Source organism: Callorhinus ursinus, unplaced genomic scaffold (assembly GCF_003265705.2).
Source record: "Callorhinus ursinus isolate GAN/ISIS: 27379988/994484 unplaced genomic scaffold, GSC_fseal_2.0 scaffold31, whole genome shotgun sequence".
Taxonomy (NCBI): domain Eukaryota; kingdom Metazoa; phylum Chordata; class Mammalia; order Carnivora; family Otariidae; genus Callorhinus; species Callorhinus ursinus.
This window is the reverse complement of record NW_027397093.1, coordinates 14,557,907-14,570,897: the sequence shown is the minus strand read 5'-3', so window position 1 is coordinate 14,570,897 and position 12,991 is coordinate 14,557,907. Positions and strand designations below refer to the sequence as shown.

The 12,991-nt window shown below is 57.2% G+C and overlaps 1 protein-coding gene across 17 annotated transcripts in view; it reads left to right on the top strand.

The window, feature by feature from the left end:
* Positions 1–12,991, top strand: part of PALD1 (phosphatase domain containing paladin 1) — a 150,261-nt gene that overhangs the window by 58,127 nt on the left and 79,143 nt on the right. For 16 of the 17 annotated variants that reach the window (XR_012374226.1, XM_073878867.1, XM_073878869.1 and 13 more), the window contains exons 3-15: positions 2,547–2,649; positions 3,865–4,044; positions 5,397–5,561; positions 6,429–6,589; positions 6,812–6,887; positions 7,645–7,796; positions 8,148–8,247; positions 8,441–8,545; positions 10,880–10,975; positions 11,404–11,532; positions 12,029–12,145; positions 12,237–12,392; positions 12,719–12,901. Coding sequence is in view for 16 of the 17 variants with exons in the window: in XM_073878867.1 (XP_073734968.1) it covers positions 2,547–2,649; positions 3,865–4,044; positions 5,397–5,561; positions 6,429–6,589; positions 6,812–6,887; positions 7,645–7,796; positions 8,148–8,247; positions 8,441–8,545; positions 10,880–10,975; positions 11,404–11,532; positions 12,029–12,145; positions 12,237–12,392; positions 12,719–12,901 (1,723 nt within the window). In the remaining variant the exon portion in view is untranslated. The remainder of the gene's footprint in view (positions 1–2,546; positions 2,650–3,864; positions 4,045–5,396; positions 5,562–6,428; positions 6,590–6,811; positions 6,888–7,644; positions 7,797–8,147; positions 8,248–8,440; positions 8,546–10,879; positions 10,976–11,403; positions 11,533–12,028; positions 12,146–12,236; positions 12,393–12,718; positions 12,902–12,991) is intronic. The other variant, XM_073878875.1, reaches the window with a different exon arrangement.

The window sequence follows — 12,991 nt, the reverse complement described above, 5'->3', positions numbered from 1 at the left end:
CTGGTGGGGGGACACCCTTTTGAAAATCATTTTTGGCCAAACATTTTCAAACAGAGTTTATATACTAAGATGCATAAAATTTAGATTTATTTTTCACAACTAGTAATTATGGTTCGAAACTGAGGTTAATACCAGGTCGTAAAAGAGCTGTGGGCTGAAAAAGCTGGAAGCTTTTGGTCACCTCTCTTAATTAGGTCCTTGAGGGACTTTCCTGGAGGAGGCTGAGGGTGGGTTCTGGCACCATATTTTGAGACACATGGATACACTACATACATGCGTCCAGAAGAAGAGGGTCCGGAAGGCGGCTCTGCAACCCTGTCTGCCCTGTGGGGTCAGTGAAGGAGTGGGTGCTGGGAGCCAGAGGCCAGGAAGACAAGAGAGGCATTGGCTCTGTCTCCCGGTGAATCGGGAAGCCTCGGCTCACGTCGAATCTGCCTCTGGGCCCCTCCAGCACGCAGGAAATAGGACACAGTGAGTTAAGAATGGACTGTGTGCCACACATAGAAGTTTGGCAGAGACCTAGCAGATGGGACTTTCTGTGTCAGGAGACCTGAGGGGTGGGAATGATAAATCGGCCTGCTGGCTTTGGGGCCTGACAGGAAAATTAGAATCCTCATCCATTACTGTGCTCCTGATAAGGGGAAGAGAAGAGACTTGATATTGTCTCTCTACCAGAGATGACACATCTAGGTTTGGCCCTTGAGGGCAGTGTCGGAGACACACATCCTGGGCTTTGCTCTGTCTGTGACCTCAGGCAAATCCTTTCCCCTCTCTGGGTCTTGTTTTTCTTTCTTTCTTTTTTAAGATTTTATTTATTTGACAGAGAGAGACACAGCGAGAGAGGGAACACAAGCACGGGGACGGGAGAGGGAGAAGCAGGCTTCCCGCTGAGCAGGGAGCCCGATGCGGGGCTCGATCCCAGGACCCTGGGATCATGACCTGAGCTGAAGGCAGACGCTTAATGACTGAGCCACCCAGGCGCCCCTGGGTCTTCTTTTTCTTATCAGATTACACGGTGATGATGTGCAGAATACTTAACCAAGTGGTGTGGCTCAGAACAGTCATGAGCCTGCTGTAAAGATCTGCCTCCTGGAGCGAGCGTGAGCGCGGCGACCCTGGGGCTGTAGCATGTTTGTGGGGAAGGGACCTTAGAGATCACCCAACAGAGGGCTTGGCAAACTGTATCCTGTGGACCGAATCCCACCTAGCATCTGCTTTTGTAAATAAAGTTTTATTGGAACACCGCCACGCCTATTCCTTTGTATGCTGTCTGTGGACGCTTAACACTTCAATTGCAGAGTTGTGGTTGCAAGAGAAACTGTATGGCTCTCAAAGCCAAAATTATTTACTGTCCAGTTCTTGATATAAAAGGTTTGCTGACTCCTGATTGAATACGTTTTAGATCAGATGTGAAGACTGGATCTAAATACCAAGCTTCCGGCGGTGGATGGATTTGTCCACCATGTGGTGAGATAGAGACTGAGCTGGGAGCAGGAGCCCAAGTCTCTCAGCTCCTCGCTTCAGGCTCCCCTGCCTCACTCCTTCCACTGCCCTGCCTTTCCTGGACGCAGTTCTTTTGTAAAGAGGAGTAGACACCAGGGTGCAAGTGTCTTATTCCCTGTTACAATCAGCATGGAAGCTTCCTGTGTCTTGAGCAGACAGACAGGCCCATCCTGGTTTAGCATCTGCAGAAATCTGTTTTTATACCTGTGGGTTTTGTTTGAAACGGCCCCGTGTGGAGGTAGCAGTGTGACTAGTAAAAATAATTATATTAATAAACACGGTGCCCAAGGCCCTTGGCTGAGCGCTTCCATTCAGCTGTGCCTTGAAATCTCACAGCGGCCCTAGGAAGTGAGAATTACTGGAAAGGGAACCACAGAGAGAGTGAGTCACTCCAAAGCCCCAAAGTTGCTGTGTGGTGAAGTTGGGTTCATGCCCAGGTCATGCAAACCCAAAGCCTCTGTCCTGAGCCCCCTCACTGTGCCATGGTGTTGTTCTCAGAGACAATCTGATGGAAGGGTCCCCTGGGACCCAGGTAACCCTCGAATAGGAGGCCTTAAACGGGACCGAAGCTTCTCTCTACACAAGAGTCTGGGAGGTGCACCAAGCTGGAATGGCCGCCCTGTGATCCGCCAGGCCCCTCCTCTCTCGTTTCCCCACCATCATCAGCTTCTGCTTCTTGCCATCACTTCTGGATGCTAGCCAGGGAGAAGGAGAGAAAGTAGAAGGCACCCACCTTCCCTTTAAGGGAATGGCCCAGAAGTTGTACGCCTGTCACTTGTCCTCATATCCCATTGGCCAAAACTTAATCACGTGACCACCCTAGCTGCAAGGGAGCCTGGGAAATACAGTCCTCCGGCAGATGGCCCAGTCGCGATTCCAGGGTTCTGTTGCTGAGGGAGGAGGGGAGGGTGGATATTGGGGAGAGCAGGCTGTCTCTGCCGTAGACGGGTAGCCGCGTGGGCGCAGGTGGGGTGGTCCTGTTGTGGAGTCTGGTGAGGGTGGAGGCTACCTTGATCATGAAAGTTTCCATTCTGCCCTGACAGGTACAACTGTAAGGAGGAGTTCCAGATCCATGAGGAGCTGCTCAAGGCCCATTACACGCTGGGCCGGCTCTCAGATGCCACCCCCGAGCACTACCTGGTGCAGGTGAGGGCAGCCCGGCCCCTCCTTCCCCCCTCCCCCCCCCCCCGCCCCCCTTCTGGTCCTCCTCCTTCACAGGGTTCCTCCCTCCTGCTTTCCCCACTGACCCCTTTTCGGAGTCACGTCCTCACCTCACCCTCTGGGCTCCTCCCCCACTTCCTGTCTCCCCCTGGTTTCCTGGGCCACGCCCCCTGCCCCGCAGAGCCCCCTGGTGGGCTCTTCTGGCACGTCCCTGCTGGCCCCAGTCTGCCCACACCCCGCCCTCGGGGCAGCCCGGAGAACAGAGCCAGGGCCCCAGCTGGGGGATCTCTCTCCCGTTCTCTACGCTCCAGAACTTCTCTGGCTTAGCTCTCTTCCCTTCACATATCCCCTAGAAAGCCAGGTCCACACGCCCAGATGACTTTCATTTTTCTTGTTCACTGCAGTAGCCCCCCGGCCCTGAACAGTGCTCCGGCACCATGTAGGTGCTCAGTAAATAGTTGGCGAAGGGATAATCATGCTGATGAAACTGTGTTTGTTGAAAGAGTAGCTGGGATTTTTCTGGTGTCTGGAAGAGCTGGTTCCATTTTGAATCTGTCAGGCAATGTGTGGGTCCTGTTGGAGGGGCATGGCCAGGTGATGTCCGAGCTCCTTTGTGCCCGGGAAGGAACTCCCCTGGCGCCTCGTGTTCTCACCCCTTTACTCTGTCCCTCATTGCATCCATCACCCCAGCCGGGGAAGGGAGAGCCCCATCCGTCCTCAGAGCTTCAGGACCTCAGGAGGGGACTAGTGCAGGTTTCCTCTGGCTGATTCCTGGGGCCCCAGCTGTGACTCCTTGCTTGGGCCCCTGCTCCAAGCCCTTCCTCTGGCTGCGGGAGACATTTGACTTCTTCCTGGAGAGCTTCGGGCCCCACCCTAGAGCCAGCCTCAGTTTCCTGCCCCTGGAGTGCCTCTCCCTACTTTCTTTCCTCAAGGCCTGCCCCCAATGCTGCCTCCTCCATGAAGCCTTCTCGGATTTCCCATCAGGAGGAGTTGTTTTTCCCTTTCCCATGCTAAATGACACTCTTCTTGGGATCACAGATGATCACATTTTTTTTTTTTCCAAAAGCCTGCAGACAACTTGAAGACCATGTCCCCTGCCCCACCTCTTGCTCCCCATCCTCTGGTGCCTGGGACAGAGCTCCACTGATAGAAGATATCCCCGAGCATCTGAGTAACCCCTTGTGGCTCTTCCCCTGCCAGGGACGCTACTTCCTGGTGCGGGATGTTGCTGAGAAGATGGATGTACTGGGCACTGTGCGGAGCTGTGGGGCCCCCAACTTCCGGCAAGTGCGGGGTGGCCTCACCGTGTTTGGCATGGGACAGCCCAGCCTCTCTGGTTTCAGGCAGGTCCTCCAGAAACTCCAGAAAGATGGACACAGGGTAAGCAGGGCTGCTTCCGGGCAGGGTCTCGCAGCCCCCCAAATCTGGCAAAGGGGCTCCTCCTGGGAGTGGCCTGGCCACATGATGGGGAGGCTGCCTGGGGACCCAGACCAGGCTCTGCAGGCCTTAAATGCCACAATGATCATTGTGGTCGGCATGGTTGGGAAATTTTGGGTCAATTTTTATTTCCCTGTCGTGTGTGGACATGGGGGCCCAGGTCAGAAGCCCCTTATACAGCCCACTTTGAGAACCTTGGAGAAGTGAGAAGGGGGACAGGGTGACAAGAGGATCCAGGTCATAGCAAGAAAGGCACAGCGTGATGACCACAGCAGACACAGGTCCTTGTGTCGGCCCTATGAAGGCAGGGCGGTTCCTCCCATTGCACAGAGGAGGAAACCAGGGCCCAGAGAGGACGGGTGACACAGCTTTGGAGTGGTGTCCTAAGACCCAAACTAGGCATCTGAACTCTAAATCCCTGTTTTTGTTTTTTTTTTTTTATAAAGATTTTATTTATTCATTTGAGAGAGAGAGAGCACAAATGAGGAGAGGGAGAAGCAGACCCCCCACTGAGCTGGGAGCCCGACGTGGGGCTCGATCCCAGGACCTGGAGATCATGACCTGAGCTGAAGGCACATGCTTTATCATCTGAACCACCCAGGCGCCCCTAAATGCCTGTTTTTAATGACTCCTCTTTTTTTGCCTGATGCTGAGGCGGGGTTTTGAGTGTCTGCAGGACAGAGGCTGAGGGTCCCATCTGGTTGCAGCCTGCATCTGGTTTGGCCTGGGGTTTAGCTGGAGAGTCCCTGAGTGAACCAGAGTGCGGTGGGTGTTAGTTCTGGGCGGATCCTCTCTTCCCAGCCTGACTTCAAGTTCCACGGGGAGGGGTCTGCCCACATCTCTCTGTGTGTAAGGTGCTCAGTGAATGAATGATTGCATGGTGGTGGCAGGCATTCATTTCTTCCCCCGGTGTTTATCAAGCACTTGATTTATCTGGCATTCCGTGCTTGCAATAATGGAGTTGTGAAAATGACTCGGACATGGTTCGCCCTGTAAGGAACCTGTAGTCCAGGAAGGGAGATGTAGTCACTGATCCTGTTAGGAAGAAGCAGGAATCAACACCATGAGCTTCAGACAAAGGGCTGTTGGCCCCGAGAAGAGGGAGAGTCAGGAGCAGGTGGTATTTGGACCGAGCTTTGCTTATTGGGTAGGATTCATGTTGCAGGGACAGGGTGGGGGTGACAGGCGCTCAAAGAGCAGGGACCGGTCTGTGCAAAGGCACAGAGGTGAGGCAGAAGGTCGGGTCTCCGTGCTGGGTAGTGGGCACAGTTTCTTCCTCCTTTGGCTCCTGGCAGGAGTGCATCATCTTCTGTGTGAGGGAGGAGCCCGTGCTGTTTCTGCGTGCTGAGGAGGACTTCGTGCCCTACACACCTCGAGATAAGCAGAATCTTCATGAGAACCTCCAGGGCCTGGGACCTGGGATCCAGGCAGAGAGCTTAGAGCTGGCCATCCGGAAAGAGGTGAGGGTCACTGGCGTAAGTGGAGGCCCCCCCCTCCCTGGCAAGCCGTGGGTGGCTGAGTTGGGACCCTAGCCCCCAGCCCAACTTTGCTCTCACCGGCCTGTACTCACCCACTCTTCTGCCTTGCTTGGGCGAGTAGCTGGATGCAAGGCCAGCTCACGGGAAGCTAGGGGAAGACCTTCCTGTTCCTGGCTCTGTTTGCTTCTGCCCCTTTCCCACCCTGCGCAGCTCCTCCGCACTCAGCATCCTTATTTAGCAGGTGCCTAGCAGAGTAAAAGGAGCATTAGACTAGAAGCCCCGACACCGAGGGTCAGCCCTCTGTGAGCTGTGAGGCCCGGGTGAGGCACTTCTCTCGATGGGCCTCTGTCTGTCTCTGAGGTGCCTCTGTTCCCCTCCGCCGCCTGGGGGCCTGTCAAGGTTTCTGAGGCTGTTGACACGCCATGGAGATGTGTGTGTGGAGGGTGCCGTCGCGGTGCCCCGAGAGACTCCCACGGGCAGGAGCCTGCTTGTCTCCCATCTCCCTTTGGGGCCTCGTCTCCTCTAGCACCCAGCTGACTGAGCTTCCCCCTGTCCCTGAGTCTGATGGCTTGGCTGACCCCTGCTGCCCACAGTGCAGGGTGCTTCCTCCCTGGCCCCAGTGTGGGCCATGTCATCTTGTGCATAGGTGGCCGCCTCGGGCCGCTGGCCACCTCCATCCCATCAGGACTCCCAGGGCACAGAGCACCCCTGGCCAGATGGTTCCCCCCTGGAGGAAGAGCAGCCTGTCCGTGGCCTCTTTGTGGTCTCCTCCCTCTAGAGCTCGGCCAGGAAGGCCAGGAGGGGCCTACAGGTCAGTCATGGTCCTCTGGCCCCCACTCCGCCATGCAGATCCATGACTTTGCCCAGCTGAGTGAGAACACGTACCACGTCTACCACAACATCGAGGACCTGCTGGGGGAGCCCCACGCTGTGGCCATCCGGGGCGAGGACGATGTGCACGTGACCGAGGAGGTGTACAAGCGGCCCCTCTTCCTGCAGCCTGCCTACAGGTACCAAGCGCCAGTCCGACCCGGCGACAGCAGATGACTTGGGCCGTGTGGATGCCAGTGTGCTGGGCAGGGGTGCTCTCTGGCCCTGCTCCCCAGCTGTGTGTTTCACCGTCTGCAGGTTGGGCTGAGCTCCCCACACCCATCTTTCCCACAGGAATGCAGGGGTGGGGGATGCCCGGGCTGCGTGGCCTGCCTGATGGGTCTCTCTGCCTCACCTGGCAGGTACCACCGCCTGCCCCTGCCAGAGCAAGGGGCCCCGCTGGAAGCCCAGTTTGATGTCTTTGTGAGTGTCCTCCGGGTAAGTCAGGGCAGGAGGTGGTGGGTGGTGGTGGGAGCACAGAGTAGGGACAGGAGCCTGGAGAGCGGGTCTGGGTGTAGTAGGCCCTGTCTCCAGGGTGATGCTCAGGGCGAGTGTGGCCTCTGGCTTTCCTCAGAGGAAGGTTTCCTTCTGTGTTGTGTAAGAGGTGGAGTGTGTGTGTGTGTGTGTGTGTGTGTGTGTGTGTGTGTGTGTGTTGGCGGGTGTATATTTGTACGTTCTCTAATGACAGAGCCCAGCATTGACTGTCTGACGGCCTGGACTCTGGGCAGGCTCAGCTGCTAATTTGCTGTGTGATCTTGGACAAATCACCTGACCTCTCTAGACATCAAGTTTACTGGGGCTAAAAATTTCTTATCCATAGCCTCTGGAGCTGCTGTTTCCTGAGGACTGGTGGTGTTTCTTTCTCAGCCCCTGTGGGAGGCCACCTTATTTAATTTGCATCTCACGGCGCTGTCAAATACAGGCCTGTCCCCTCAGAGCGGTCTCACTCCCAGGACCAGCTGGTTGGGCTCCCCCAGGGCCTGGGAAGGAGGCAGGGCCGTGCTCCTTGGGGCAGATGGAGCACATTTGGCTTTGAAGTTTGGCAAAAGCGGCTGAGCCACCTGTCTAGGCCCCCCCCCCCTTGCCAAAGACTGCGGGGTGCAGATGGGCCGATGTCATGACCCCCCTCCCCCGACTTGGTCCCGGCCGAGGGTTTCCAGGGCACGCTGTTGTTGACGGTCACGGTCTTTCCCAGGAAACCCCCAGCCTCCTGCAGCTCCGAGATGCCCACGGGCCTCCCCCTGCTCTCCTCTTCAGCTGCCAGACAGGCGTGGGCAGGACCAACCTGGGAATGACCCTGGGTACCCTCATCTTGTTTCACCACAGCGGGGCTGCCTCAAGGCCGGAGTGAGTGTCCCAAGGAACCGCAGGGATGAGGAGAGGAGGGGGTAGGGCTGCCAGAGTGCTGGGGACGTGTCAGGAGCCCAGGGCTGGAGCTGGAGGTGGAGCATGTGGGGTTCATTTCCTGGGTTGCCACAGATTTGCTGAGTAATGCGGAAAAAAGCCACTTGACCCTTCTGGGCCTCAGTTTTCCCGCGGGGAGAATACCCATTGCTTCCCCCAACCTGAATGGGAAGGAAGACTTGGAGACTGTAGTCCAGTGCCCCTCAGCGGCCATGTGAATGGAAATGTCAACAGGGGGGTGGTGGTAGAGGCCTTTGGGCATATTGCTTATGCTACTGACCCCTTCCTTGTCAGGGCTGTCCCCCTGCATACCAAGCCACTGCCCCTGGAGCAGCTCCAGCTGATCCAGAGTTTTCTCCACATGGTGCCTCAGGGGAGGAAGATGGTGGACGAGGTGAGCCAGGGGGCTGGGGGCAGGGGCCGTGGAGGGGCACGCACTCCTCCGCTGGTGGGGTCTCTTCCTCCCCTGCACTGCCCCCTTTTTGACAAACCATCCTTTCCCTTTCTCTTCCCTTCCGCCTCCGCCACCTTTGCTTGGCCTTGTGGCCCTCTCTCCCTCCCTTCCCTGCCCTGGTCGCGGGCACCAGGTGGACAGAGCCGTCACCGCCTGTGCCGAGCTGCAGGACCTGAAGGAGCTCATCTTGGAGCACCAGAGGAAGCTGGAAGGCCCCCGGCCAGAGAGCCCAGCCCAGGTGAGGCCTGCAGAGGGTCGGCTTTCTGAGGCCTGCGACCTCGTTTTGTTAAAACCTCTTGACTGGCTTCTTTCTGACTGACTCTTCCTGGTTGCTGCTTCTCCCAGAGAACAGAGGCGTTCAGAGGAAGGGGAGCTAGAGGAGCTGGGCCTGCAGGAAAGATGGACAAGGAAGAGGGAAAGTTTACTTTCCCTGGCCAGGTCCCCTTGCTACAGAATAAACAGGATGGAGGAAGGGGCTGCTGGCCAGGGTGCCGGGGGCCTCTGGATCCAGAGCCTTCCCAGACTGCTCCTGGTTCCCCTCCGCGAGTCAGTCCCTTGCTGTTTCCTTGGGTAGGCCAGGGTCTGGTCCAGCCTGCTGCTTCTGGAAGAGTGATGGGCTCTGGGCTGTCTCAGGAGCCCTGTCCCTCAGCTCTGGGGAGAGGCCTTGTCTTGAGAGTGTGCACAGTGCATGGAAGGAATCTAAGGCCTGCAGAGACTTTTTCTCCTGCGACACTTTATTTTCTATTTATTTATTTATTTATTTTAAGATTTTATTTATTTATTTGACAGAAAGAGACACAGCGAGAGAGGGAACACAAGCAGGGGGAGTGGGAGAGGGAGAAGCAGGCTTCCCACGGAGCAGGGAGCCCGATGCGGGGCTCGATCCCAGGACCCTGGGACCATGACCTGAGCCGAAGGCAGACGCTTAACGACTGAGCCACCCAGGCGCCCCTCTTCTTCGACACTTTAAAAAAACATCTTTTGAAAGCAAGAGTATAGTGTGGAAAATTGAGAAATTGGAGAAGGCAGAAAGTCACCCATCATGCCAGCACAGCCGCTGGGAGCATTTGGGGCCAGCTTCCTTCCTCCCACGTGCTTTGTCTGTGATGTTCTTGTTTCGGGCGCCCCAGGGCACGTTTGCAGCCTGCTTATAGCCCTTCTCCTCAGCATCCCTGTGCCAGCCTTGCTTTGCACATCGCCGTTCTTGCCGGCTGTGTGACTTCAGCCATCGTTGGCCTCTTAGGTTAAGAGCGTGGCCTCTGCCCTGACCACGTGGGGTCCAGGCCTGGCTCTGCCACCTACAGGTGTGTGGATGGTGGGCCACCTGCGTCACTGCTCCATGCCTCAGTTTCCCCGCTTGTAAAAAGGGAGCCACGAATAATAACCAACCCATAGAGTTGCGAGGATCAGCTGAGATAAGAGCCATGAAGCTCTTAGAAGGGAGTCTGCGTGGAGCAGATGTCCCTGGGATGTCACCTGTCATGGTTTACTAACCACGTCCCTCTGGTTGGACAGTTGAGTTGCTTCCAGTTCCTTATCAATGTAAATTCTTTTGCATCAAGATAACTTCATGAAAATGAAGTTGTTGCGTATTTAGGATTTTTTCCTCAGTCTGGATTAGAGGTTGGCAAACCGTGACCCATGGGCCAAACCTAACCCACCACCTTGTTTTCGTGAATAAGTTTTATCGGAACATGGTCTTGCCCATTCAGTCCAGCACCGTCCGGCTCTCTCACGCTGCAGTGGCCGAGTTGGACAGGTACAGCAGAGACCCCAGAATATTTACTGCCTTTTATAGAAATAGACGTTTGCTGACCTCTGGCCTAGATTCCCAAAGATGGGGTTCAGTGTAATCAAAGGGTATGACCTTTCTTTCGGGCCTCTCTGAATCTCACTTGCCCTCCAGAAGGTGGTACTGACCCAGCAGGTGAACCCTGAGATCCGAAGGTGGAGAGAGGGAGCTTGGGATTCTCTCTGACAGCTCCTTACCCGCAGAGCATGCTGGGCTGGGGTTAGGGCATTTGTTTGAGGATCCAGCTCTCCCTGCCATCAGCGTCATGATTGAGCAAGTCAGTTCATTTCTCAGAACCTTGGTAAAGGAAAGGTAAAAATCATGGCCCCCTTGGAGCACTGTTATGATGGTCTTTTTGTTTTCTTGTGGGGTGGGTCACACTTCTTAAGGGAGGGCCTCTGGCTTAGAGAAGGGTGTTTATGTACTTGCTTCCTCAACACGACTGTGCACGGCCCTGCATGTGTACGGCTTGGTGCAAAGAGGGGAGGTCCCAGCTTGTCTCTGGGCACAGGCCTGGAGGGCGAGGCGGTCCCTGGGTTGATAGCAGTGGCTCTGGGGTAGTCACCAACTGCTCCCCCTGGGCCACAGATTAATTGCAGCAATTCAGAGAGTGGTTAGACGCTCAGAAGAATATCCAGCCTGGCAGAAGTTACAAAGGGAGGGGATAGATGGTGTTCTGGGGATTTCTGAGCCTTAACTCCTGCCCTTCTGGGGATGAGGACAGGGTGGCCCCGAGCCCTGTCTTCACCACCCACCCCCTTCTGGGTCACCTCCTCTCAGGGAAGCTGCAGCCAGCACGGTGTCCGGCAGAGGGCGCTGCAGAGCCTGGAGCGATACTTCTACCTGATCCTGTTTAACTACTATCTCCACGAACAGGTGTGGCTGGGGGATGAGTGGACCCACAACCCCTCCTCCTGGAGTCCCTCCAGCCCTGTCTCCCACGGTGACTGGCAGGTGGAACTGGGGAGGAGAGGGGGCGGCGTGCGTGTTTGTTCCAGAGGAAGGTGGGTGTGGGGGACGTGGAGAGACCCCGATAGAGTGGTGGTCCTAGAGCAGGTCAGGCAGAGAGAGGGCCTACCTCTCTCTCTCTCCCCCCTGGGCCCCAGTCTCTGTACCCTTAGCTGGGGCATTGGGGCCTGGCAGGATCTTGCTTCGGACCTCCTGGTCCTGTCTCCTCACCCCCTCCTCCCTGCCCTGGACCATGATGGATGTCTCTTGGGGCTCCCCCACCACAGGGCCAGCTGGGAGAGTTTGGGATGGCCTTGTGCCCCTGAACTCCCATCTCTCTCTGCCTCGGGCTGCAGTATCCGCTGGCCTTTGCCCTCAGTTTCAGCCGCTGGCTCTGTGCCCATCCTGAGCTGTACCGCCTGCCTGTGACTCTGAGCTCAGCGGGGCCTGTGGCCCCCGGGGACCTCGTCACTAAGGGCTCTCTGGTGAGTGTGGCCGGCTGGCTGGGGAAGTGGGAATGGGTGTGGGCTGGCCCCGGGGCTGGTGGGCCCTTGATTCCTGAGGGCTTGGGTTAGACATTGCCGCCCTTCCCAGAAGACAAAGGGACGATGGCCTTTGGGGCGGCAGACTCTTCCTGTGAGTGACATGGGGTTGATCTCCGGTCTCAGGAAGTGTTTGCAGCTTTGGCCACTGCTGTCATTCCCTCTCCTCGTTCTCAAACCCACGTGCTCCAGGCGAGGAGGCAGGAGGCCTGGTTCTGATGTCTGCCACCAGCCTCTCCCTGTTGAGCCTCAGGTTCCTCATCTGGAGGGTGGGCACTATCGCCTTTCTCCTTGCCAGGGCGGTGATGAAGTGCCAAGTGTGCAGAAGTGCTTGGTAAACTGTAAAGAGCTGGTCCCTGCCCTGCCCTGCCCCACCTTGGGCTGGGCTCTGAATCTTAGTCAGCTGCTGTGGGTCCCAGGCTTGCTGCTCTCCCCACAGGGGGCGGATGACCTCATCTCTCCAGACGCACTCAGCACTGTCAGAGAGATGGATGTGGCCAACTTTCGACGGGTGCCCCGCATGCCCATCTATGGCACAGCCCAGCCCAGCGCCAAGGTGACCACCCCAGGGGCCCTACGTCCACTTGTGGGCTGAGTGGGGTTATGGTTGAGCCCTTTCACTGATGGCCCTCCTGTCTCGCCCCCAGGCCCTGGAGAGTATCCTGGCCTACCTAACTGATGCCAAGAGGAAGCTACGGCATGTCGTGTGGGTCAACCTGAGGGAGGAGGCCGTGCTGGAGTGTGATGGGCATACCCACAGCCTGCGGTGGCCTGGGCCCCCCATGGCCTCCGACCAGCTTGAGGTGAGGCCCTCCTGCCTTCCGCACACCCCTACCTTGGAGGCCTTCTGGGAAATTGGCTTGGGAGGGTCTTCAGAAGGTCCCATGCTCCTCTTGTAAGATGGAGAAACTGAGGCCCCAAGAGGAGCAGACTCAGGGAGTGGCTGATTCAGGACTCCCACGGTGGCCATCTCCCTGGATCTGGGTCTGGCTCTGATCCCTGAGGCTCAGGAAGGGGCAGGGGTGCCCCCAAAAGCCAGGACTGGTCCTGGCCATGGCAGACTCTGGCCCTCGGGGCTGGCCTGGAGGCTGCCTCAGTGGCCTGAGCCCTCTGCCCCACCCTCCTCTAGAACCTGGAGTCTCAGCTGAAGGCCCACCTGAGTATGCCTCTCCCAGGCACGGGGGCTGCACCGACCCGCAGGTTCCAGACATGCCTCACCATGCAGGAGGTCTTCACCCAACACCGTGGGGCCTACCCCGGCCTCACTTACCACCGCGTCCCCCTGCCAGACTTCTGCGCCCCCTGCGAGCAGGTGAGGGGGCTGTGTAGGCCTGGCCTCTAGGCAGCCAGGGGAGGCCCTCTCCCACCCCCGCTCTGGCCTGGGCCTTGGCTGTGGGTGCAA